The sequence below is a fragment of the Balaenoptera acutorostrata genome, chromosome 3 (genome assembly GCF_949987535.1).
Source record: "Balaenoptera acutorostrata chromosome 3, mBalAcu1.1, whole genome shotgun sequence".
In the NCBI taxonomy this organism is placed as follows: domain Eukaryota; kingdom Metazoa; phylum Chordata; class Mammalia; order Artiodactyla; family Balaenopteridae; genus Balaenoptera; species Balaenoptera acutorostrata.
Window position 1 is genome coordinate 8,529,752 of NC_080066.1, and position 24,287 is coordinate 8,554,038.

Here is a 24,287-nt window from a genome sequence, read left to right on the forward strand (position 1 = left end):
ACAAGGATGAATATCAGAAACTGTAAGTTGAGACAAAGAAATAAAATGTAAAAGGAGTCACGTATAACTGACCTCATCTATAAATGGGCAAATTAAAAACAAGCAAACTCCTTTTTATGGCTGAGTAATATTCCATTGTATCTACGTACCACATCCTCTTTATCCATTTGTCTGTTGATGGGCATTTAGGTTGCTTCCATGACCTGGCTATTGTAAATAGTGCTGCAATGAACACTGGGGTGCATGTGTCTTTTTGAATTATGGTTTTCTCAGGGTATATGCCCAGTAGTGGGATTGCTGGGTCATATGGTAATTCTATTTTTAGTTTTTTAAGGAACCTCCATACTGTTCTCCATAGTGGCTGTATCAATTTACATTCCCACCAACAGTGCAAGAGGCTTCCCTTTTCTCCACACCCTCTCCAGCATTTGTTGTTTGTAGATTTTCTGATGATGCCCATTCTAACTGGTATGAGGTGATACCTCATTGTAGTTTTGATTTGCATTTCTCTAATAATTAGTGATATTGAGCAGCTTTTCATGTGCTTCTTGGCCATCTGTATGTCTTCTTTGGAGAAATGTCTATTTGGGTCTTCTGCCCATTTTTTGCTTGGGTTGTTTTTTTGATATTGAGCTGCATGAGCTGCTTGTATATATTTTGGAGATTAATCCTTTGTCAGTTGCTTCATTTGCAAATATCTTCTCCCACTCTTGAGGGTTGTCTTTGCGTCTTGTTTACAGTTTCCTTTCCTTTGCTGTGCAAAAGCTTTTAAGTTTCATTAGGTCCCATTTGTTTACTTTTGTTTTTATTTCCATTACTCTAGGAGGTGGATCAAAAAAGATCTTGCTGTGATTTGTGTCAAACAGTGTTCTTCCTATGTTTTCCTCTAGGAGTTTTATAGTGTCCAGTCTTACATTTAGGTCTCTAATCCATTTTGAGTTTATTTTTGTGCATGGTGTTAGGGAATGTTCTAATTTCATTCTATTACCATGTAGCTGTCCAGTTTTCCCAGCACCACTTACTGAAGAGACTGTCTTTTCTCCATTGTATATTCTTGCCTCCTTTGTCATAGATTAGTTGGCCATAGGTGCATGGGTTTATCTCTGGGCTTTCTATCCTGTTCCATTGATCTTTGTAGAGACGTGGATGGACCTAGAGACTGTCATACAGAGTGAAGTAAGTCAGAAAGAGAAAAACAAATATCGTATATTAATGCATATATGTGGAATCTAGAAAAACGGTACAGATGAACCAGTTTGCAGGGCAGAAATCGAGACACAGACGTGGAGAACAAACGTATGGACACCAAGGGGGGGGAAGTGGCGGGGTGGGGCGGGGGGGTGGTGGTGGGATGAATTGGGAGATTGGGATTGACATGTATACACTAATATGTATAAAATAGATAAATAAGAACCTGCTGTATAAAAAATAAATAAAATTAAATTAAAAAAACAAAACAAAACAAGCAAACTAACTCATTCAGGGAATGACTACTAATGGGTACCAGGTTTCTCTTTGGGGTGATGAAAATGTCCTGATGAAAATCAGGACCATGGCTCTGACTATAATGAGGCATGAAGAGATTTCTGGGGCATTAATAACATTATCTTTCCTGACTTGGATGCTAGTTACTTTGGGAGATGTTCACTTTGAAAAAAGTTATGATATGGTACTCTTCTGATTTGTGCACTTTTCTGTATATGTTACATTTCAATAAAAAAATTTACAATAATGGAAATGTAATCTAGCCCTGAGTCTTGGGAAATAGTCTTCAAAGGGCTAAACAAACCCTCAACGGGTAACTTATTAATAATACCTGACTCCTGGTATCTCTGCCCCAATCCTAACTCATGCTTTCAAAAAACCTCTTATTTATTTTATAATATCTTATTTATTATTGCTGTATACAATGTACAGCCAGCCCAAGGTTGTATCTATCTTTACTGCCAAATTTCTTACAGGATTATATGAGGCTTGTCCTGGTGCTTCTTCTATGGACAAGTCTCCCCATTTGAAACCTAAGAATTATTACTTCAAAAGTATTTAACATTTGAAGCACTCGAGGTTTTATCATCTGCTAAATTTCACATTAACCTTGAGAGCTAAGTGTTCTCTCTCTTTGAATTAAAACAATAAAAAAGAAGTAGAGTCCTATTGCCCTGAATTTATCCACCAGGTCATTTCCTTCCATAACTCTTATAACTCCTTTTAATCCATGGTTTTCAAACTGCTGGTCACAACATATTAATGAGCTGTGAGCCACTTTAGAGGGTCACAACCAGCATGGTTTTTTTTAAAATTAAGAAACACAACAGAAAACATAAGAACGTACCGCACGTGGCATGGTCAGTGCTTTCGTTACACATGCATATATGCAAGGAATGTTGGGTCTCCACGCACTTGTTATTGTTGTGAGTTGTGGTCAAAACGCTTCAAAGCTACAACTTTAATCCTCCCACTTCACAGGATGGCAGAATCTCGAAACCAGGTTCCGACGACAACACTCATGGTTTATGATGTCTCCTAAGCCTCAGGGGGAGGGCAGTTGGAGAGCAAAGGCAATTTGGTTTTGGCAAGTTGTAAAATCTGGGCGTGCAGAGGGCAAGGAGAGCCGTCTACGCCAGTGACTGGATTGTGGTGGCAGGAAGCTCGGTGACTGCATCTGTGATCACCAACGATGCTCAGAAAGCAGCTCGAACCTTCTTAGCTGCCCTCCGTGGTCAAAGTAATGGGTTCACCTTGAATGCTGTGAGAAGGCTGACAATTATTTCAAAGCTGGTGCTTAAGGACATAGAGGAGAGACTAAACAAAAGGAAGTGGGCTAGTTAAACAGAGTAACCATTACCATCAACACAAGGACTAGTTTGGACAAGCTGTGTAAGAGTTTGTGGAAAAATAAGTAAATAATCAATGCTTTCATAATAAACTGTTTTGGTAAATGTAAAAAACATTTTTTTTAAACGAGCCTGGTTCCAGAATCTTGAATGGGCTCGGCTCACACCACAGCTGCCGCCGCCCACACTGCATTCCCCCAGTTGGTCCACACCACCAGAACTTATTTTTAAATTTCAAAAGATTTTAAGGTTACTGTTAACCATTCCAGGACTACTGCGTAGTTGTAACTCAGCCAATCCAACTGCAGAGTCTGTGATGGAAACCAGTTGCCGTAATGGTGTTCCCACAGCGACCCTCCGGGAACTGGAGCTGGCTCCTGACACTCTCGACAGCTGGAAACTCTTACATAAACCTGCCATGAGAAAGTGCTTTCAGTTCAAGCCTCCCAATGTGACTCCGTACCGTGAATTTCTATGGGATAAACATTCTTCCAGGGGCTCCCGGGGCTTCATGGGTGAGGACGGGGAGGAGGGAGGCATGACCCACTAAGTTACGCTCTTGGAGATATTTGCACAAAGGAAACGGCCGCATCTCAACCCAAGCTCCCCTTTCACTGAATCTGCCCCACTTAGTTCTACTACCCTTCCAGGTCCAGAAGCAATAAAGGGGGTTATTGCAGGGCTGAAAAGGAGCCAGTGATAGGAATCCCCCAAGTTCAAAGCTACCAAACGCTTACTTTCTTTCATATAAAAAGACAATTGTATTTCTACAGTATTTACTGGTGTCAAGTCCCGGGACAATCTAAAGGGCTAGAGTGGGTCAGGAGATCACCAGAAGGAAAAACTTAAGAAGTCGCGCTGCTATCAACCCTATTTTCTATTCCTCCAAATTCTTCCTGAGAGCTCAGAGTCACAGCGTATCCTAAATGCTGTTGCCAGTGACAGCTGCCTTCCTAGCTCTGGTCTCTCGGGACTCCTCCTCCTTCCTACAAGATCAGGACGTCCTTTCTCTCTCCCCGCTGTGTGTCAATTGCCTTTGGCCTCAGCCTTCTTTTCCTAGTTTTCCCCAAAGGCCAGAATCACAGCCATGACCTCCAGACGGCCGCAGCCCCCTGCTGCAGTGCTGAAAAATACTGCTCAGTCTTTGCAGTTGGCAAGAACACTCCTAAGAAAAGCAGTATTTACTTCTGAGGGAAAACCAGTGTTTTACTAAATTTGAATCCAGAAAGACACGACTCCTTTGGAAAGGAGTCTGAGCAGGTGGGAGATAGAAAGGGAAAAATATACTTAGTTCAGGATTGTGACTGATTTTAAAAGACAGGCCTTTATTGTTTTAGAAATAGCTAAAAAATAGAAATACGTAGCATCTGGTGAACTAAAACTTTCATGATTTGGAGACTGTGAGAGGTCATTTTTTAACACACCCCCATGGTATCTGCAGTCCTCTGAAGATCTTTCACTTCAGGGAAACGGAAGACTTTTCCACAAGATCTACGTCTTTCAACCTAAGCCCAAAATGACCAACATTCACAGCACTGTAGAATACAGTACAACTCTTTTTTCCAACCATCTATCCACACTGATCAGTTTTAGAAGATACTGGTGTCACATGACACAGTTTCTTCTTTGTGGTGGGATATTAACTGACAGCAAATGGGAAGACAACACGAAATCAGCTGACTACCATGCTGACTGGGAATTAAAAAGAAGTGACCTGGGGAGTGTTCGTTCAACAATATTTATAAACAAGTCCTATACAACAAGACTACACAAGAAAAGTCTAGACTGTTGTCATATCTTATGAACGTCCGTCTCTTATTTGCTCTAGTAAGCTCTCTTCGGTTGTAATTTAGTAAGAAGAAACGGCTTCTAAGGTAGGCAAGGAACCCTGATTCAATTCAGGACAGCAGGCCTCAGCCACCATCGCACACATGACCAGCGGACACGATCGGCCAGGCACAGCCACAGACCCCACCAGTGGCCAAAACTGGCTTTCGAGGCTTCCCAAGAAGGGCCAGAAGAAGTGACTGTGAGCCCACCTGCACCCGCGCACCTGACTCCAGCCCCACCACACTCTCGATCCTTCTAAACTCAGAACTGGCTCAAAGTGTGAGCAGCTATAGAGCCTGGACACAGTAAATGCTTAATAGACGCTCCTACTAGCACTGCCGACGCTGCTAGCACGCTGCTGCCACCACCGCTGTTCTCGTCACATGAGCCCACACTGACCCTGACGGCAGGCTGGGGAAAGCTACTTTGTCTTCACTCTAACAACAAGGACACAACTGTTATTTACTGAGCTCTTACTTGCCAGGCAGCGTGCTAAGCGTTTTCTTTTGCTTAAATACAACAGTGATGCCATGAGGTATGTACAAGTATCCCCACCATTTGCAGATAAGGAAGCTGAGGCTTGGAGAGATGAAGTGACTCGCTCGTGGCGCACGTGCATACTCACACCCTTCCGTGCACGGGTGCGGAGCTGCAGTCCGAGGCGAGTTAGTTCTGACTTCGGAGCCGCACTCCCACCTCTAGCCAGCAGTGCCAATCCACCTACTCAGGCCACTTTCTATTTCCCCACCTGCCTCTATCCACTGAGTCCTCTCAACCTCTAAAGCGCAGTGATTCGTCACAATTATCTGGGGGTGACACTGTGCAAAAAGAAGTCCTCGTTTGTGCAAAATCAGACCCAGGACCTACTGTCTCGGGCAGCGGCCAAGAGTCCTGGCATCCTCCTCTCCTGCAGGGCGGGATGGAGCTGGGGCAGCTGTCCACCACCGGTCTCGGGAGGATGGCGCTCGCGGGCAGTCCTATTCTAGGAAGAACCAGCGGCAGCAAAACATCCCCGTTCCTGGCTTGACAATCCATCTCCCCACCTTGAACCTGGATGCACTGGGGTTACTGAATCTGAACTTCTGTTGGTTTAATATACCATCTCTGTGTTCCAAACTTCTATTTCCTGTTAATTGTATCTGTCCCGAGAGATGACCAATACTAAAATTTACACACTTTAAAAGATAAAAGCAAGCTTTGAAATGCAAGAAAAATAACACGTAACAATAGTAACATTTACATTCAAATCTATTGCAAGATGGCAAAAGTTCAGCAACATTTAAGGACTATCAAGTTTCATTAAATGGTTCCATGTTTTTGTTGAAAATATAAAAATATTTTTCTATAAACACTTCATAAGAGGCAATGTGAAAATTACCATATTTTACAGAAATAATTAAGTCCATCCTCAAATGTTCCTTTTCAATCCTCTAACTGCAACTTCCAGCTCTAGAGGGGAAAAGTTATTTTAAACCCTGTCCTGTGACTGTTGTCTACACATTTAAATTATGAGGAAAAGTCTTTAGAACTTAATTTTTCGACTATTTAAAATAAAAGCAAGACACAAAAATCACTTGGCAGTCAGATGTGACATGAGAGCCAACACAGTTCTTAAAACCAAGAGTTGCATTAGGCAGAACTCAGAGACCAGAAATTCCTTTTTCTTCTTCCCTCGTGCCTGTTGGCAATTCCACAAGTCCACGCCAGGCTTAAGTTTCTTGTGATATTCACGGGCCGCACACAGATCTCATAGCGCATTGTACTCCACACATTTCGATGGATCTGTAGGAAAGTGCTTCTGGCAAATGGTCATTAACCTCTTCAATCCCTAAGAAAATAAAAACAAATAACGGTTGGTTATGATATGGTTAAACTATTCTCAATCACCCTCCTCTGTACTCACTCCAGTTTACCAACGTCCCCGCTAAAATGCAGCAGTCCCCTGCAACACCACTCAGATGTACACTGAAAGATTTAATTGTGTGCACTCAGAGAAAGGTACAAGATGGTCACAGCTTGTTCACAAAAACAATAACATCAAAAGTACCAGAAACAACCCAAATGTCCATCATAGGAGAATATGTGAATAAGCTTTAGTATGCTCACAAATGGAACATACAACATCAGTAAAAAAGAATTACCTAGAGCTACAATTCAGCCTTTCTCCACCAGGTTCCAGTAGAGAATCAAGCCCTGCTGGCTAGCCTAAAGCATCCGTTATATGTAATGAGACAGCCCCTCTCCGACGTACCCTAAAAGGGTGCTACGTGTGTCCCAGCCTTGGGAGGAATGAGAAAACGGGCACTCAAATCATCTTCTGTGTTCTACGGTCCAGATGAGGAACTCTGGTTGAGAACAATGGATATACATGAATCTCAGAACGTTAAATGTAAAAAGCAAGTGGCAAGGGGCTTCCCTGGTGGTGCAGTGGTTAAGAACCCACCTGCCAATGCAGGGGACACGGGTTCGAGCCCTGGTCCGGGAAGATCCCACATGCCACGGAGCAACTAAGCCCGTGTGCCACAACTACTGAGCCCGCGCTCTAGAGCCCGCGAGCCACAACTACTGAAGCCCATGTGCCTAGAGCCCGTGTTCCGCAACAGGAGAGGCCACCGCAGTGAGAAGCCCGTGCACCGCCAACGAAGAGTAGCCCCCACTCGCAGCAACTAGAGAAAGCCCGCGGGCAACAACGAAGACCCAACGCAGCCAAAAAAAAAAAAGCAAGTGGCAAAATGCTATATACAGTATTATACCATTTAAAACTTTTATTATATATACTTTTTACAGGTTACTTTCCATTTACAGTTTTACAAAATATTGGCTGTCTTCCCCGTGTTGTACAGTACATCCCTGTGCCTGTCTTACACCCAACAGTTTGTACCTCCCCCTCCCCTATATTGCCCTTCTCCCCCCGCCCCCCAACTGGTAACCACTGGTTTGTTCCCCGTGTCTGTGAGTCTGCTTCTTTTTGTTACGTTCACTAGTCTGCTGCATCTTTTAGACTCCACTTGTCAGTGACGGCACTGTCTCTCTCTGACTTGTTTCACTTGGGCACAACGCCCACAAAGTCCATCCCTGCGGCTGCAAAGGGCAAAGTTTCACTCTTCATGGCTGAGCAGTACTCCATTGTATATATGTACCACCTCTTCTATCCATTCGTCTGCTGATGGACACTTAGGCTGTTTCCATGTCTTGGCTACTGTAAATAGTTCTGCTATGAACATTAGGGTACATGTATCTTTTTTTTTTTTTTTTGAAGATAGATTTTTTTTTTTAATTAATTAATTTATTTATTTTTGGCTGTGTTGGGTCTTCGTTTCTGTGCGAGGGCTTTCTCCAGTTGCGGCAAGCGGGGGCCACTCCTCATCGCTGTGCGCGGGCCTCTCACTGTCGCGGCCTCTTGTTGCGGAGCACAGGCTCCAGACGCGCAGGCTCAGCAATCGTGGCTCACGGGCCCAGTTGCTCCGCGGCATGTGGGATCCTCCCAGACCAGGGCTCGAACCCGTGTCCCCTGCATTAGCAGGCAGATTCCCAACCACTGCGCCACCAGGGAAGCCCCATGTATCTTTTTAAATTAGTGTTTTTGCGTTTTTTTTATTTTATTTAATTTATTTATTTATTTATTCATGGCTGTGTTGGGTCTTCATTTCTAAGCGAGGGCTTTCTCTAGTTGCGGCAAGTGGGGGCCACTCTTCATCGCAGTGCGCGGGCCTCTCACTGTCGCAGCCTCTCTTGTTGCGGAGCACAGACTCCAGATGCGCAGGCTCAGCAATTGTGGCTCACGGGCCTAGTCGCTCCGCGGCATGTAGGATCTTCCCAGACCAGCGCTCGAACCCATGTCCCCTGCACTGGCAGGCAGATTTTCAACCACTGTGCCACCAGGGAAGCCGTTTTTGGGTTTTTCTGGATATATACTCAGGAGTAGAATTGCAGGGTCATATGGTAGTTCTATTTTTAGTTTTTTAAGACACCTCCTTAATGCTTTCCACAGCGGCTGCACCAATTCACATTACCACCAACAGTGTACAACAGTTCCCTTTTCTCCTCATCCTTGCCAACATCTGTTATTTGTAGACTTTTTAATGATGGCCATTCTGACAGATGTGAGGTGATATCTCATTGTGGTTTTGATTTGCATTTCCCTGATGATTAGCAACGTTGAGCATATTTTATGTGCCTGTTGGCCATCTGCATTTCCTCTTTGGAAAAATGCCAATTCAGTTCTTCTGCCCATTTTTTAAGTGGGTTATTTGTCGAGCTGTATGAGCTGTTTATATACGTTGGGTATGAATCCTTTATCGGTCATATCATTTGCAAATATTCTCTCTCATTCAGTAGGTTGTCTTTTAGTTTTGACAATGGTTTCCTTTACTCTACAACAGCTTATAAGTTTAATTAGATCCCATTTGTTTATTTTTGTTTTGTTTCCATTACTCTAAGACAGATTCAAAAAATATTGCTTCAATTTATGTCAAAGAGTGTTTTGCCTGTTTTCCGCTAGGAGTTTTACAGTATCTGGTCTTACACTTAGGTCTTTAATCCATTTTGAATTTAATTTTTGTATATGGTGTTAGATAATGTTCTAATTTCATTCTTTCACCTGTAGCTGTTCAGTTTTCCCAGCACCACTTATTGAAGAGACTGTCTTTTCTGCACTGCATATTCCTGCTTCCTTTGTCGTAAATTAACTGACCATAAGCCATAGGTTTATTTCTGGGTTTTCTATCCTGTTCCATTGATCTATGTGTCTGTTTTTGTGCCAGTATCATAATGTTTTGATGAAAGTCAGGGAGTATAATTCCTCCAGCTCTGTTCTTCTTTCTCAAGATCGTTTTGGCCATTCGGGGTCTTTTGTGTTTCCATACGGATTTTAAAATTAGTTGTTCTAGTTCTGTGAAAAATGCCATTGGTATTTTGATAGGGATTGCATTGAATCTGTAGACTGCCTTGGGTAGTACGGTCATTTTAACAATATTGATTCTTCTACTATTATGCCATTTCAATACAACTCAAAAACAACTTAAAAATAATATATTGCTTAGAAATACACACATAACATGGTGGAATTATTTTTGAAAAAGCAAGGAAATGACAAATTGTGGATGATGGTTACTTCTGGGGTACAGGAGGAAAATACAGATTCTATGATCTTCAGAAAGTTCTAGTTCTTAAGCCGCCGGGATTAAGGCCTTTACACATTTATCTTATTCTTTGCTTCATAACTTACATATCACATGTATTCTTTTTTACATACCAAATATTACACAATAAAAAAATTGGACTATAATCACAAAAACTAGCACAACACCCCAAACATGACCTGGCCAATTCTGCAGAATGTAGTCTTAGTACTACTACACCGCTTTTGTTCTGTACCTTTGGCATCTGTTACCATGGCCTTCGGTTCTTTTTAGACAAATGCAATACACACCACAAATTCCCATGATGTCACAAATTTCAGACGCTTTCTATCTCTTCTACGGTTTGGCCAGTTCTCATCCAGTCTATAACTTCACAGTGATATTTTTAACTGATGACAAGAACTGTCACAATTAAGATTCAATCAGTCCCTTTCAACTCATCCTTCGGTCTGTGATCTTTTAAAATCCTTAGTGGGCATTTTACTTTCAGTTATTCTTCTTAGCTTTCTCATCGAGCAGGGAGCAAACATGCCTCTAAGTCATTATCCAAATTCACAAACAGGCCAGGGGCAAGGGCAGGAACCTGCGATGTACCACTACAGGTCCCTCCAGAACGATCCTGCACGTTTTACAGCTAGCACTGGGTCCTAGTTACTCTTTTATCTAGCAGCCTACACATGTCCTTGTTCACACGGAGGGACTTTGTCAGATGTCCTGCTGAAATCTGGACATCTATAGCAATATTGATAAGTTATTAAAAACGACAACCAAGAACAGCAGCACTTAATTTTAATGATCTCCAAAGCAATTTTTGGCACAAACTATTTTAAGGTTTCTCACCTTGCATTCACAAAAACTGAAACGGCCCAGTTCCTATCACAGCAAGAAGAACAATGAAATCCCATCAGAGGCCAAAGGTTGACTATGTTCAGGTCTATATTAGATATGAAAAAATATATAGCACACTGCCTGGTACTTAACTAGTATTCCCCCCAAATTCATTTCCTTTCCTAAAAATGATACAATGAAATATCATCTGCTCTTAAAAGAAGAAAGAGTTTCATGACCCAGTGGGAAAAGCAGAGTATGTTGCTGGAATTATACATCTAACAACAGAAAAGTGCATCTAGAAGTCTGAGCAGGAAGGGTAAACCCCCTCAAAATACATACTAATGTTAACAGGTAGCGAAAGCATCACCAAAGATCTAGAACTCTTACTCTGTAATTACCTACATATTCAAAGAACACTTAAGCTAAGTGAAATCACCAAAAACAAAACAAAACAATGAGGTAAAAAGCCTGCCAAATCTCTTTGGTACCATAGTAAGCAGATAACACAAATATAAATTACTTCTATGAAGTGAGCTATAATCTAAGAGATTCAACATCAGAGAAACATGGTTTTCAGACATTTTACGTCAAGCCCTTTGTGGGTTCAAAGATTGTCCATACTATGCTATTTAAGGAGTGGGAGCGTGGAGGGAGGTTACCTTTCAGCTGATTTCCAAGAAGGAAGACTTTCGCCAGCCAGTGCAAAGAAAGCCCGGGGAATCTGCCTGCTCAGCGTTCTGCCACAGCGCCTAATCGGGTGTTTGCTTTAGGACAAAGGCCCTGCCCTCTCATAGTCCAGCTTCTCCTGCTGGGAATTCTAATCATGTGGCTGCAGAACTGGATCTGTAGCCATGGAAATGTATATGATATCATTAAAAGGATCCTAAGTCTCCTGAAGGAACAGGTGAGAAGAGAGGCAAAGCTAGGAAAAGGGAACAGTCCAATGAAAGACTAAACAGCTTTAATCTGCAGCAAAACACAGCAAGAATTATGATGAGCCAATGAAAGGCAAACAGATGGTAAGATGGCTGGGGGTCATTTTCCTTACACTGTAGGAATTAGAATTTTAGGCGTCTGTGCCTTATTGAAGATATCTGTGATGCTTATTTACACTCACTGAACAGACTCTATGCTTAAAAAGTAAATATTAAGAGTACCCTGTCTGAAATCTTAGCTGTCAAACAGGTGTGAAACTCAACAGTCTCCATCATAAACAGTTACCATGGAACGTTACAGTAAATTTTTGCCATAAGGACTGACAGCACCCAGCACAGAGTTTTAAAGGGGCATAATCTGATGATAACATATGAGTATTTTCCAAATGGAAACAAAACTTTTCAGTTAGGTCCCTCAGGATTTTAGTTTCAAATTGCTTGGGGACGCTTAAACCAGTAAGACAAGGAGCTGCTTAGCTCAGCTTATTGCAAATAGCTTTTTAAAAACTAGTAGTATTTTTTTTTTTTTAATTTTATTTATTTATTTATTTATTTATTTTTGGCTGTGCTGGGTCTTCGGTTCGTGCGAGGGCTTTCTCCAGTTGCGGCAAGTGGGGGCCACTCTTCATCGCGGTGCGGGGACCGCTCTTCATCGCGGTGCGCGGGCCTTTCACTACCGCGGCCCCTCCCGTTGCGGGGCACAGGCTCCAGACGCGCAGGCTCAGCAGCTGTGGCTCACGGGCCCAGCTGCTCCGCGGCATGTGGGATCCTCCCAGACCAGGGCTCGAACCCGTGTCTCCTGCATTAGCAGGCAGATTCTCAACCACTGCGCCACCAGGGAAGCCCAAAAACTAGTAGTATTTTTAAATATAATTTTCACTTTTATAAAAGCAATACATTTATTCAATAAATCCTTATTCAGTGCCTACTACGTGCCAAGCACTGCTCTAGGCTCTGGGAATAGAGCAGGAGAAAAAAAAGAGAAAAAATCCTCACCCTCATTGACAATATATTCTAATAAAGGAAGACAGACGAGAAACAAAATATGTAAAACGGACAAGAAACAAAATGAATATGTAAATATCTAACGTGTTGGATGGTGGCAAGTGCTATGGAGAAGGTCAGGCAGGCAAGAGGCGCGTGTGGATGTGGGAAGTGACCGGAAGGGCTCTGGCTCTCCCTGAACTAGGGAGCGACTGTAGGGCTCTGAGCAAGAGAGCATCACAGTCTGGTTTGTATTTTAACTGGATCCCTCTGGGTGCCGTACAGAGACTGAACAGAAGAGGGGCAAGGAAAGAAGCGCAGAGAGGAGACACTGCAGTCATCCAGAGAAGACAGGCAGGTGCCAGACCCAGACGGTGGCAGTGCAGGTGGTAAGAAGGGACCACCCCAGATGTAATCTGAACATGGGACAATCATGGTTTGCTGACAGGACACGGGCTGAGACACAGAGAGAACAGCCAAGGGTAATCCCATGTTTTGTGTGCATGTTATTGTATGTATTTTTAAAATCACATAGTTCTTCTATCAAATAATAGCAGTCCCCTGCCTCACCCTTTCCAATCCCTAATTCCAGCACCCCAAAGGCAACCACTCCAAACCTCTTAAGCGTTTCTTCTGGTATCTACTGCCATATTTCTAAATACTACACGCTGACAGTGCTTGATTTTTTCCCCGTTTTTATTTTTCTATCTCCTATGAAAGGTGAAGATTTCATCTCTTACACTACGTGCACTGGCCCCGCGTATGCACACACACGCCTTTCTCTCCCTCTCCTCCCCAAAGTCACAGTTCTCAGTGAACACGATGTTCAGGATATACCTCATAATGTCTACACAAATACTGTCCAAAACAGAGCCAATATCCTTTTTCTTAGGTATTTCTCCCCATCTTTTTGCTTTTCTGTGTAGATACCAATTCATTCTCCAACAGTGAGACTACTCTCAATATGACCAAACACATCAGGTAGTGTATCTGTTCCATTTTTTTCCCGGAGCCCTCTGTCTTATCTGTTCCATTCTAGATCAACTGAATTCCAAACCTCCTTGTACTGCTACAATCCTAGAGCATCCCTTCACCTTCAACCTGGGAATTCCTTTTGCCCTACTCCTGTGCTGGATCTTGTTTCCTGGATCTTTGTTTGCTTCCCTCATTTTGGTGGAGTACATCCTCAAGTATTAGCAATATAACATAGTGGAGTTAAGACTATCCAAGTTCAAATCCCAATTCCACCACTTACTAGCTGTGTGACCTTGGGAAATAACTTTTCCATGCCTAAGTTTCCCCACTTGTAAAACAAAGAAATCATAGTATCATCCTCTTACTACATATGTGAGAGAAAGAGAATATATATGTGCTAAGTTGCTGCAGTGAGCACACAGTGAACACCATATAAGTGTTAGCTACAATGATAATGATTCCAGAGAATGGGTATGTGACACAAGATGGGTCACATTTTTGAGACTTTTCCTGTCTGAAAATATCTTTAACCTATACTCACACTTGACTGCTCATGTGGGAATAGAATTCTGAGTTGGAGACTTTTTCCCTTACTAATACAAAGGCATTGCTCCACTGTCTTCCAGCTTCCAGAACCGTTAATGAGAAGTATGAGGGCATTTTAATTCCTGAGTCTTCATAAGTGACCTGTTTCTTTTCTCCAGAAGCACTGAAAATCTCTTTATCCTTGGCCTCCAATATTTCATTATATTGAGCCTTGATGTGAGATCCTTACTATTCATTTGCTATGAATTCAGTGAGCTCTTTTTTCATTCTAGAAATGCATGTCCTTCAGCCCTGGGAATTTTTCCTGCATTAATTCTTTATTTCCTACCCTCCAATTTCTCTGTTCTCTTTTTCCTGGAATTTGAATAGTTGCAGACCTTATAAATTGACTCTTTTGTTCTTGTATCTTTCATAGTTCTGAGATTTCCTCAACTTTATCTTATAACCTTTTTATCTAATTTTTAAATTTCTGCTATAATGTTTAACTTCTGAAAGCTTGTTTTAATTTTCTTTTTTTGTAGCTATTGTTATTTCATAGTTACAACCTTATCTAAGGATATTAATTTTTTAACCAAAGGGGTTTTTTCTGTTCCCTATGCTATAATTCATTTTCTCTCAACTCCTTTTTTTCCATGTGTTTTGGTCTCTGTCTTTCATGTTGGAAACTTTCCCTGAATGTCTGATGATCCTAGGTGAACATGCATATTTATGAGTAAGGCAATAAGGAGCTAAAGGAAACTCACCTAATGCGCAGGGCTCATCAATGGAACTTCATTTTAGGACAATATGGCAGCAAGTTAGTTTTTTCATTAGCAGAATACTAATTGTTAGTAACTGTACATCTTTTCTCTTGGGTCAGTTCACAGAGAAGAACCCTCCTGTTTCCTGAGGTGGGATAACAGCCTGGCTGCCAGCATCAGAGGGACCAGTGGAGAAAAGGAACCAGAGGTCTCATCTGTCAACACACAGACCCTCACTTGAGTTGCCTGTTTTGAGTAGGGCATCTCACCCTGCCTGAGACTACAAATCCCTCAGAAAGTTAACCTGTTTTCTGCTATAAGGGAGAAAGGCAGGAGGGCCCACTTGCACAGGGTAGAAGGAACCTCTGGACTACTTATCGTAATTCTCAACCACTCCTTCATTTTCAGTCCCATCCCATGGTCCAGTCTTTTTTTTTTTTTTTTTTGAAGATTTTTTTGATGTGGACCATTTTAAAGTCTTTGTTGAATTTGTTACAATATTGCTTCTGTTTTATGTTTTGGTTTTTTTGGCCACGAGGCATGTGGAATCTTAACTCCCCAACCAGGGATCAAATCTGCACCCCCTACATTGGAAGGTGGAGTCTTACTGGACTGCCAGGGAAGTCCCTGGTCCGGTCTTTTAAAAGTACCTAAAAGTCCCATGTCTTGAGCCTTTCCAGATTCTACAGAGTCCTCATTAATGGCTCCTTAATGACTTTCTCCCCATACAATATTTAACTAAAACTGATTTTTTTTTAAGTCAATACTGTTTCTAGGAAAATATTCTGCACTTAAAAGTCTAACTGATGTGGGGCTTCTCTGGTGGCGCAGTGGTTGAGAATCTGCCTGCCAATGCAGGGGACACGGGTTCGAGCCCTGGTCTGGGAGGATCCCACATGCCGCGGAGCAACTAGGCCCGTGAGCCACAACTACTGAGCCTGCGCGACTGGAGCCTGTGCTCCGCAACAAGAGAGGCCATGACAGTGAGAGGCCCGCGCACCGTGATGAAGAGTGGCCCCCGCTTGCCACAACTAGAGAAAGCCCTCGCACAGAAACGAAGACCCAACACAGCCAAAAATAAATAAATAAATAAATAAATAAATAATTTAATTAAAAAAAAGAAATGGTTTATCAGAGCCAAGAATGCCAGGAGGTAGCATAAGGCCACTTTACCCACAAACGTGTGACATATAATCTGATGCATAGGGAGTGTTTACCAGCTAACCATGACATGTGCATACAACACATGGATCCAGTTGTGATCACTCACTGCAGTAATGTTTCTATTATACCATTTTCAGCAATTCACGAACATATTATAAATTTACAAATGTTCCATGAACAACTAAATTTGACAAATTCTAGTACAGGTGAAATATGCCAAAATCTGAAATGCGGATATAAATACCTGACATAAAATGCTGGAATGATGTTTTTACCAGGGAATTTACAAACTTAAGGTTATTGAACACAACTTGCCAGAGAAGATTACGGGACATTTTGCCTTTTGGAACAGTGAAAGCTCGAGAAAAATTATCTGGAATGAATATTACTCCTTCATCTTCTAATCCCCAAAGAAACCTGTGTTGTAACACAGCACACAGACAGACTAATCTGTAGGAATCAGGGAGGGTATCCACAGGAAACAAAGGGCATACTCAAACTGGGTAATCTGACGGTAGTAGTCCCAAGGACTTTACAAAGGCGTGGGCAAGACCGGGACCCATGAGCTGGCAACGCTGCAAAGCTGTGGCTAGCCTGTTTTCTAAGGGGGCAAGGGAGAAGAGTGGCTACCAGAAACCCCGAGAGGGTAACTAACTGTACGGAGACAGCTGTGGCCTTGGGTGGAGGGGTGTAGTGACGCTACAGGGAGGAAGCCAGGGAAATAAACATTCCCCCACCTACACAACGCCGTCCCGTCCTCTCATCGCCTGCCCCGTTCAGAAGTCAGAGGGCAAGGGAGCCCGTCCGTGTTGCTCATAAAAGCCAGGCTTCCAGGGCACAGAACAAGGTGAGGAAGGATGGAGGGGGTCTGGAGGACAAATCACCGTGCGGTGTCAATTTCAGCTTTTCTTCCTGCTCTTCTTTACCAACAAGTAAAGAACACCCAAGATATGAACCTTTTCAAGAGATGTCTTGAAATGACTGAATTATAAAGACTCTAAATAATCAAGAACTTCCTTTAATCTGTGTAGAAGAAGCTTCACCCAAATCTGGGCCAAAGGCTACATCTGCATTTGGCAGACCAACCAAAGTCCTTGAAGTTCCTACCAACAATTTCCATCTCACCCTAGATTTGAGGCTAGCCAATAAGCTATACAACTTCTCTTTGAGCTACATGGTGAGCAAACCCTCCCTGTGGTGTGTTTAATTTTTGTGAGAAAGAGAACACTTCAAACAACTTTCAGAGTTTAAATTCTATAGAGGTTTGCATAAAACCCAAAGATGAAATCATGTTACAGTAAAGAGCCCCCTGAATTGTTTTTACCATATTTCAGAAAACAGTTACTTCTCACCAATATTTCTACATTAAAAAAATATTATATATTGCAAGATTTCATTTAAATGATGTCCAAGAACTGGCAAAATTAACCAATAATGACACATGTCAAAACCGTGGTTATTTCTGATGGGAGGAGGAATTAGGCTAGGAAAAGGAATGAGGGAAACTTCAGGGGTGCTGCTTGAAATCTCCTATGATCCAGACCTCAATTTATGTCTTGATAAATATCACATACATATGAAGAATCATTGAGCTGTACAATTAAGATTAGTACACTTTACAGGCTCCACTGTTTACTAAGGTTTATTATATCTCAATTTAAAAAGAAAAAAATTATTCAACATAGTTTTGGAAGTTTTAGCCACAGCAATCAGAGAAGAAAAAGAAATAAAAGGAATCCAAACCGGAAAACAAGAAGTAAAACTGTCACTGTTTGCAAATGACATGATACTATACATACAGAATCCTAAAGATGCTACCAGAAAACTACTAGAGCTAATCAATGAATTTGGTAAAGTAGCAGGATACAAAATTAATGCACAGAAATCTCTTGCATTCCTATACACTAATGATGAAAAATCTGAAAGAGAAATTAAGGAAACACTCCCATTTACCACTGCAACAAAAAGAATAAAATACCTAGGAATAAACTACCTAAGGAGACAAAAGACCTGTATGCAGAAAACTATGAGACACTGATGAAAGAAATTAAAGATGATACAAACAGATGGAGAGATATACCATGTTCCTGGATTGGAAGAATCAACGTTGTGAAAATGACTATACTACCTGAAGCAATCTACAGATTCAATGCAATCCCTATCAAACTACCAAGGGCATTTTTCACAAAACTAGAACAAAAAATTTCACAATTTGTCTGGAAACACAAAAGACCCCGAATAGCCAAAGCAACCTTGAGAAAGAAAAACGGAGCTGGAGGAACCAGGCTCCCGGACTTCAGACTATATTACAAAGCTCAAAGCTACAGTAATCAAGAAAGTATGGTACTGGCACAAAAACAGAAATATAGATCAATGGAACAGGACAGAAAGCCCAGAGATAAACCCATGCACATATGGTCACCTTATCTTTGAAAAAGGAGGCAAGAATATACAATGGAGAAAAGACAGCCTCTTCAATAAGTGGTGCTGGGAAAACTGGACAGCTACATGTAAAAGAATGAAATTAGAACACTCCCTAACAACATACACAAAAATAAATTCAAAATGGATTAAAGACCTAAATGTAAGGCCAGACACTATAAAACTCTTAGAGGAAAACGTAGGCAGAACACTCTATGACCTAAATCACAGCAAGATCCTTTTTGACTCACCTCCTAGAGAAATGGAAATAAAAAGAAAAATAAACAAATGGGACCTAATGAAACTTAAAAGCTTTTGCACAGCAAAGGAAACCATAAACAGACAAAAAGACAACCCTCAGAATGGGAGGAAATATTTGCAAATGAAGCAACTGACAAAGGATTAATCTCCAAAATATACAAGCAGCTCATGCAGCTCAATATCAAAAAAGCAAACAACCCAATCCAAAAATGGGCAGAAGACCTAAATAGACATTTCTCCAAAGAAGATATACCGATTGCCAACAAACACATGAAAGGATGCTCAACATCACTAATCATTAGAGAAATGCAAATCAAAACCACAATGAGATATCACCTCACACCGGTCAGAACGGCCATCATCAAAAAGTCTACAAACAATAAATGCTGGAGAGGGTGTGGAGAAAAGGAACCCTCTTGCACTGTTGGTGGGAATGTAAATTGATACAGCCACTATGGAGAACAGTATGGAGGTTCCTTAAAAAACTAAAAATAGGGCTTCCCTGGTGGCGCAGTGGTTGAGAATCTGCCTGCCAATGCAGGGGACACGGGTTCGAGCCCTGGTCTGGGAAGATCCCACATGCTGCAAAGCAACTGGGCCCGTGAGCCACAACTACTGAGCCTGCGCGTCTGGAGCCTGTGCTCCACAACAAGAGAGGCCACAATAGTGAGAGGCCCACGCACCGCGATGAAGAGTGGCCCCCGCTTGCCACAACTAGAGAAAGCCCTCGCATAGAAACGAAGACCCAACACAGCCAAAAATTAATTAAAAAAAAAAAAAAAAAAAAGAAACTAAAAACAGAACTACCAAATGACCCAGCTATCCCACTACTGGGCATATACCCTGAGAAAACCATAATTCAAAACTTCAGGACTTCCCTGGTGGCGCAGTGGTTAAGAATCTGCCTGCCAATGCAGGAGACACGGGTTCGAGCCCTGGTCTGGGAAGAGCCCACATGCCACAGAGCAACTAAGCCCGTGTGCCACAACTACTGAGCCCGCGCTCTAGAGCCCGTGAGACACAACAAGAGAAGCCACCACGAGAAGCCCGTCCACCTCAACGAAGAGTAGCCCCTGCTCACTGCAACTAGAGAAAACCCGCACGCAGCAACAAAGACCCAACACAGCCAAAAATAAATAAATAAATAGATAAAATTTATTAAAAAAAAAAAAAAACTTCATGTACCACAATGTTCATTGCAGCACTATTTACAATAGCCAGGACATGGAAGCAACCTAAGTGTCCATTGACAGATGAATGGATAAAGGAGATGTGGCACATATATACAATGGAATATTACTCAGCCATAAGAAGAAATGAAACTGAGTTATTTGCAGTGAGGTGGATGGACCTAGAGACTGTCATACAGAGTGAAGTAAGTCAGAAAGAGAAAAACAAATACTGTATGCTAACACATATTTTTGGAATCTTAAAAAAAAAAAAGGTTCTGAAGAATGTAGGGGCAGGACAGGAATAAAGACACAGACGTAGAGAATGGACTTGAGGACACGGGGAGGGGGAACGGTAAGCTGGGACAAAGTGAGAGAGTGGCATGGACATATATACACTACCAAATGTAAAATAGTTAGTGAGAAGCAGCTGCATAGCACAGGGAGATCAGCTTGGTGCTTTGTGTCCCCCCTAGAGGGGTGGGATAGAGAGGGTGGGAGGGAGACGCAAGAGGGAGGAGATATGGGGATATATGTATACATATAGCTGATTCACTTTGTTATACAGCAGAAACTAATACACTATTTTAAAGCAATTATACTCCAATAAAGATGTTAAAAAAAAATTAAAAGAAGAAAAAGAAAAATTACCCTATTAAATGACTTTCACTATTACCTCCTCAGCAAATATCTTAACGTAGAAAAGGTTTGGGTTTATACATTTACCAGGGGTCAGCAAACTACGGCCCACGGGCCACTCACCCCTTTTATAAATGGAGTTTTACTGGAACACGGCCACTGGCTGCTTTCACACAGCTGCAGGGTTGAAGAGTTGTAGCAGAGACCTATGAAGTCCAAAGCCTAAAATATTTACTACCTGATCCTTTAAGTGTGTCACTTCCTGACTTAAACTTCAAATAATATATTTAAACTGTCCCTTTGTAGGAATAATTCAACTCAACCTCACCCAAATACCAAAATAAGAGGAGAGAGATTTAAAAGACAGCTTAGGAAATCACACAGTTAATTGTAATCAAGAATTTCGTAAAACGCTAACATGGGGGTGGCAGCATTCTGCCTTGAGCTGCACTATGGGTTTATTTTAAGACAGATCAAAAACTGGTACTTTATTTGGCCTCACACAATGCTAATTTTTTGTTTTTGTTATTGCCAATATTTTAAAAATAGGAGCATATGCTTTTTTAAAAAATTAAGGATTCTAGTTATCTCACTAAAAAATAAAGGAAGATGGAACAACACTAGCACCATATTCCACAAGGTAACAACGAGCTAAAGCGACTCCAGTAACGCTGAGGCTAAGACTCCGCTGACACTTCACACTGTGCTTGCGCCGTCCACTTTTTAAAGTTTTTATTTTATACTGGAGTATAGCTGAACTAACACAACATTGGTAATCAACTGTCCACCGTTCTTATCACAGAGCTGAGAGGAAAGTGAAAATACTGCTTCTACCTGTGGCTACGTGAAAAAGGAAAAGAAAAGAGAGCCCGAGGGTCAGGGGCTTCTTAACACTCAGCTCGCCTGCTACCCGACTATCCTGGCTGTATGAGTTTGCAACCTCGGGTTTAAGCAATGGCCTCCAGGGAAAACGGCAGAGAAGTGTCAGAGAAATCAACAGACCAGAATGGGCAACAGTTAACTGGATGTTTGCACACATCAAGTGGTAGGGATCTCCCCCATATCTTCTAAAGCAGCCCTACTCCTATTTTAGGGTAATTCTGCCTGTTAAAAAGCTTCTTTGTACTATTTTTGCAACCTCTTACCAGTCTCTCATTGTTTCAAAATAAAAAGATTAAAAAAAGAAAGAATCCTTTCCTTACACTGATTAGAAATGTGCCTTCATTCCTATACCTTACCTGGTCCTTAACTGCATGGGACAAGTTTAATCCCTCTTCCACCAGAAAGTTCTCTCATTATCTATAGTTACCCAGACCCCCACCAAGAGTCTCCTTTCTCAAGGACTAGAAAAAAAAAAGCAAGACTTTCACCTCTCTCGTCCTCTAGAGTATTCATTCATTCGGCAAATATTTACTGAGCACCCACCATGAGTACTATTCCAGACTCTGCGGATACGACAGTGAACTATGCTCTTGCCTTGTGGAACTTATACTACATTATTACATCTAATAATGTAGCATAAGCTATCATTAGACTTTCCAGTAGCCATACTGTACTGCTGTTATTGTACTTAAATTCCCTAATTCTTCCTCATATACATTGCTCAAACTGTTCGCTCAAGTCTAACTTGACTTGTTAGAAGCCTAACTGGGTTAGACTTCCAAATTTCTTTACGGTCATCATTGCTAAATATTATATTTTTAGAATCTGCTTTTTTCTTCAGTCTGTCAAGAACTTCTGGAATGCAAATTTCTTTTCCACCTGAACGCACACCCTATCCCTTGTGTTCTTACTGTCTGTTAATCTGATAAATATACCTCTCAGTACAGTCATCCAAATTGGTCATTAAAATTGTTGATCAGGGGCTTCCCTGGTGGCGCAGTGGCTGAGAATCTGCCTGCCAATGCAGGGGACACGGGTTCGAGCCCTGGTCTGGGAAGATCCCACATGCTGCAGAGCAACTAAGCCCGTGCGCCACAACTACTGAGCCTGCGCGTCTGGAGCCTGTGCTCTGCAACAAGAGAGGCCGCGATGCTGAGAGGCCCACGCACCACGATGAAGAGTGGCCCCCGCTTGCCGCAACTAGAGAAAGCCCTCGCACAGAAACGAAGACCCAACACAGCCAAAAATGAATAAATAAATAAATAAAGAAGCTTTCATTTAAAAAAAAAAAAATTGTTGAGTAGCACAGTATTGAGGTCACTAAGAGCCCCATGGCATGTCCCTAGCATGCACCCAAACAGACACGGATCCATTATTTAGTATGCATGGCTTCTCTCACTCAGCAAGCTGAGTCCACCTGATTATTTTTTTTTTTTTTAATGCCAATTGAGGAGTTTTTTTTTTTTTTTTTTTTTTTTATTTATTTATTTATTTATGGCTGTGCTGGGTCTTCGGTTCGTGCGAGGGCTTTCTCTAGTTGCGGCAAGTGGGGGCCACTCTTCATCGCGGTGCGGGGACCGCTCTTCATCGCGGTGCGCGGGCCTTTCACTATCGCGGCCCCTCCCGTTGCGGGGCACAGGCTCCAGACGCGCAGGCTCAGCAGCTGTGGCTCACGGGCCCAGCTGCTCCGTGGCATGTGGGATCTTCCCAGACCAGGGCTCGAACCCGCGTCTCCTGCATTAGCAGGCAGATTCTCAACCACTGCGCCACCAGGGAAGCCCCACCTGATTATTTTATCGTATTTACATCTGTACACAAGAATATTATTGGATTTAGGTCAAACACCTTCCTAGAGTTCAGATACAGTATGTTTGCCAATTTTCCCCAATCACCTTGGGAAAAGGGGGGAAAAACATTTTAATGGGAAGAGAAGAGTTAAAAAGGAAGAAAAATGGAGGGAGGATAGGTCCTGTATAGCTTCCAAAATAAACCAGAAGTCTTTAAAATACTAGGCATATTTTTAAACAGAAAAATCAGTTTATAAGATGATGGTAATCATACCACTGTCTAAAGAAGATGCTGTCTTTAAGACAATTTATCTAATTATATGAACTCTTATACACACTATATAGCTTTGGCCATGGTATAGCTGAACACAATTAGCAAATTTAATCACTGGCAGCTGTTTTCTATTGTTAAAGCCAAACCACTTTTTTTTTTTCCCAACTAAAAGCTTTTTGCCTTCGATACGGTCAATGGTGGTTATTAAGAAAATGGAAATGTTTTGAATTTCCACAAGTATATTTGAACTCTACAAGTTCTACAGTTCACACTAGGGGGTCAGGTTGAAATCATATTTTAAAATGCTAATATATATGAATAAGGTACAAAGCATGACACAAAATAACCTTTAGCACTTGGAATTGAAATGAAATAAAAAGATAATCCATGAACATGATAGTGAGTGTTGTCTGGCACAAATTCTGAAAGCACCTGCGGCATTTTAAGTGAATCTTACACTTCAAATAAACTTTCAGAGTTTCATCTTCAAGTTTTAGAGTTAACATCCAGCAAAAGTCATTATACAGACACAACCTGGGATTTTTGACACCTTGGCAAAAGCTAGATTACAGTTTAGGGTTTTTTCCCACTAAAAAGAAAAGTTTAACCCAATAGCAGTGTAACCAGGTTTATGTGAGGCAGGTATAACTTTAAGAAAATAAACTATAAATACTGTAAATCTATTTGTGTACCGAAGTGTTGTTATAAATTATTTAAAAATATTTACTAGCCAAATTTTTACTGTTCATACCTTTTTAGCCTAGATGTTAATCTACCCTGAAAGTAACAAAATGTGAATTATTGCAAAATACTCTAAATTCGTCATTCTTTAGTAAACTCCCAAAGCGAACAGCAATAGTTTTATTTCACTACT

At 41.6% G+C, this 24,287-nt stretch overlaps 1 protein-coding gene across 2 annotated transcripts in view; it reads right to left on the reverse strand.

Moving 5' to 3' along the window:
* Positions 1-5,894: 5,894 nt before the first annotated feature.
* PRPF18 (pre-mRNA processing factor 18) overlaps positions 5,895-24,287 on the reverse strand; it is a 51,087-nt gene continuing 32,694 nt past the window's right edge. For both annotated transcript variants that reach the window (XM_028168457.2, XM_057544417.1), the window contains one exon: positions 5,895-6,492. In XM_028168457.2, coding sequence (XP_028024258.2) covers positions 6,412-6,492 — 81 coding nt within the window. In that variant the 3' untranslated portion in view covers positions 5,895-6,411. The remainder of the gene's footprint in view (positions 6,493-24,287) is intronic.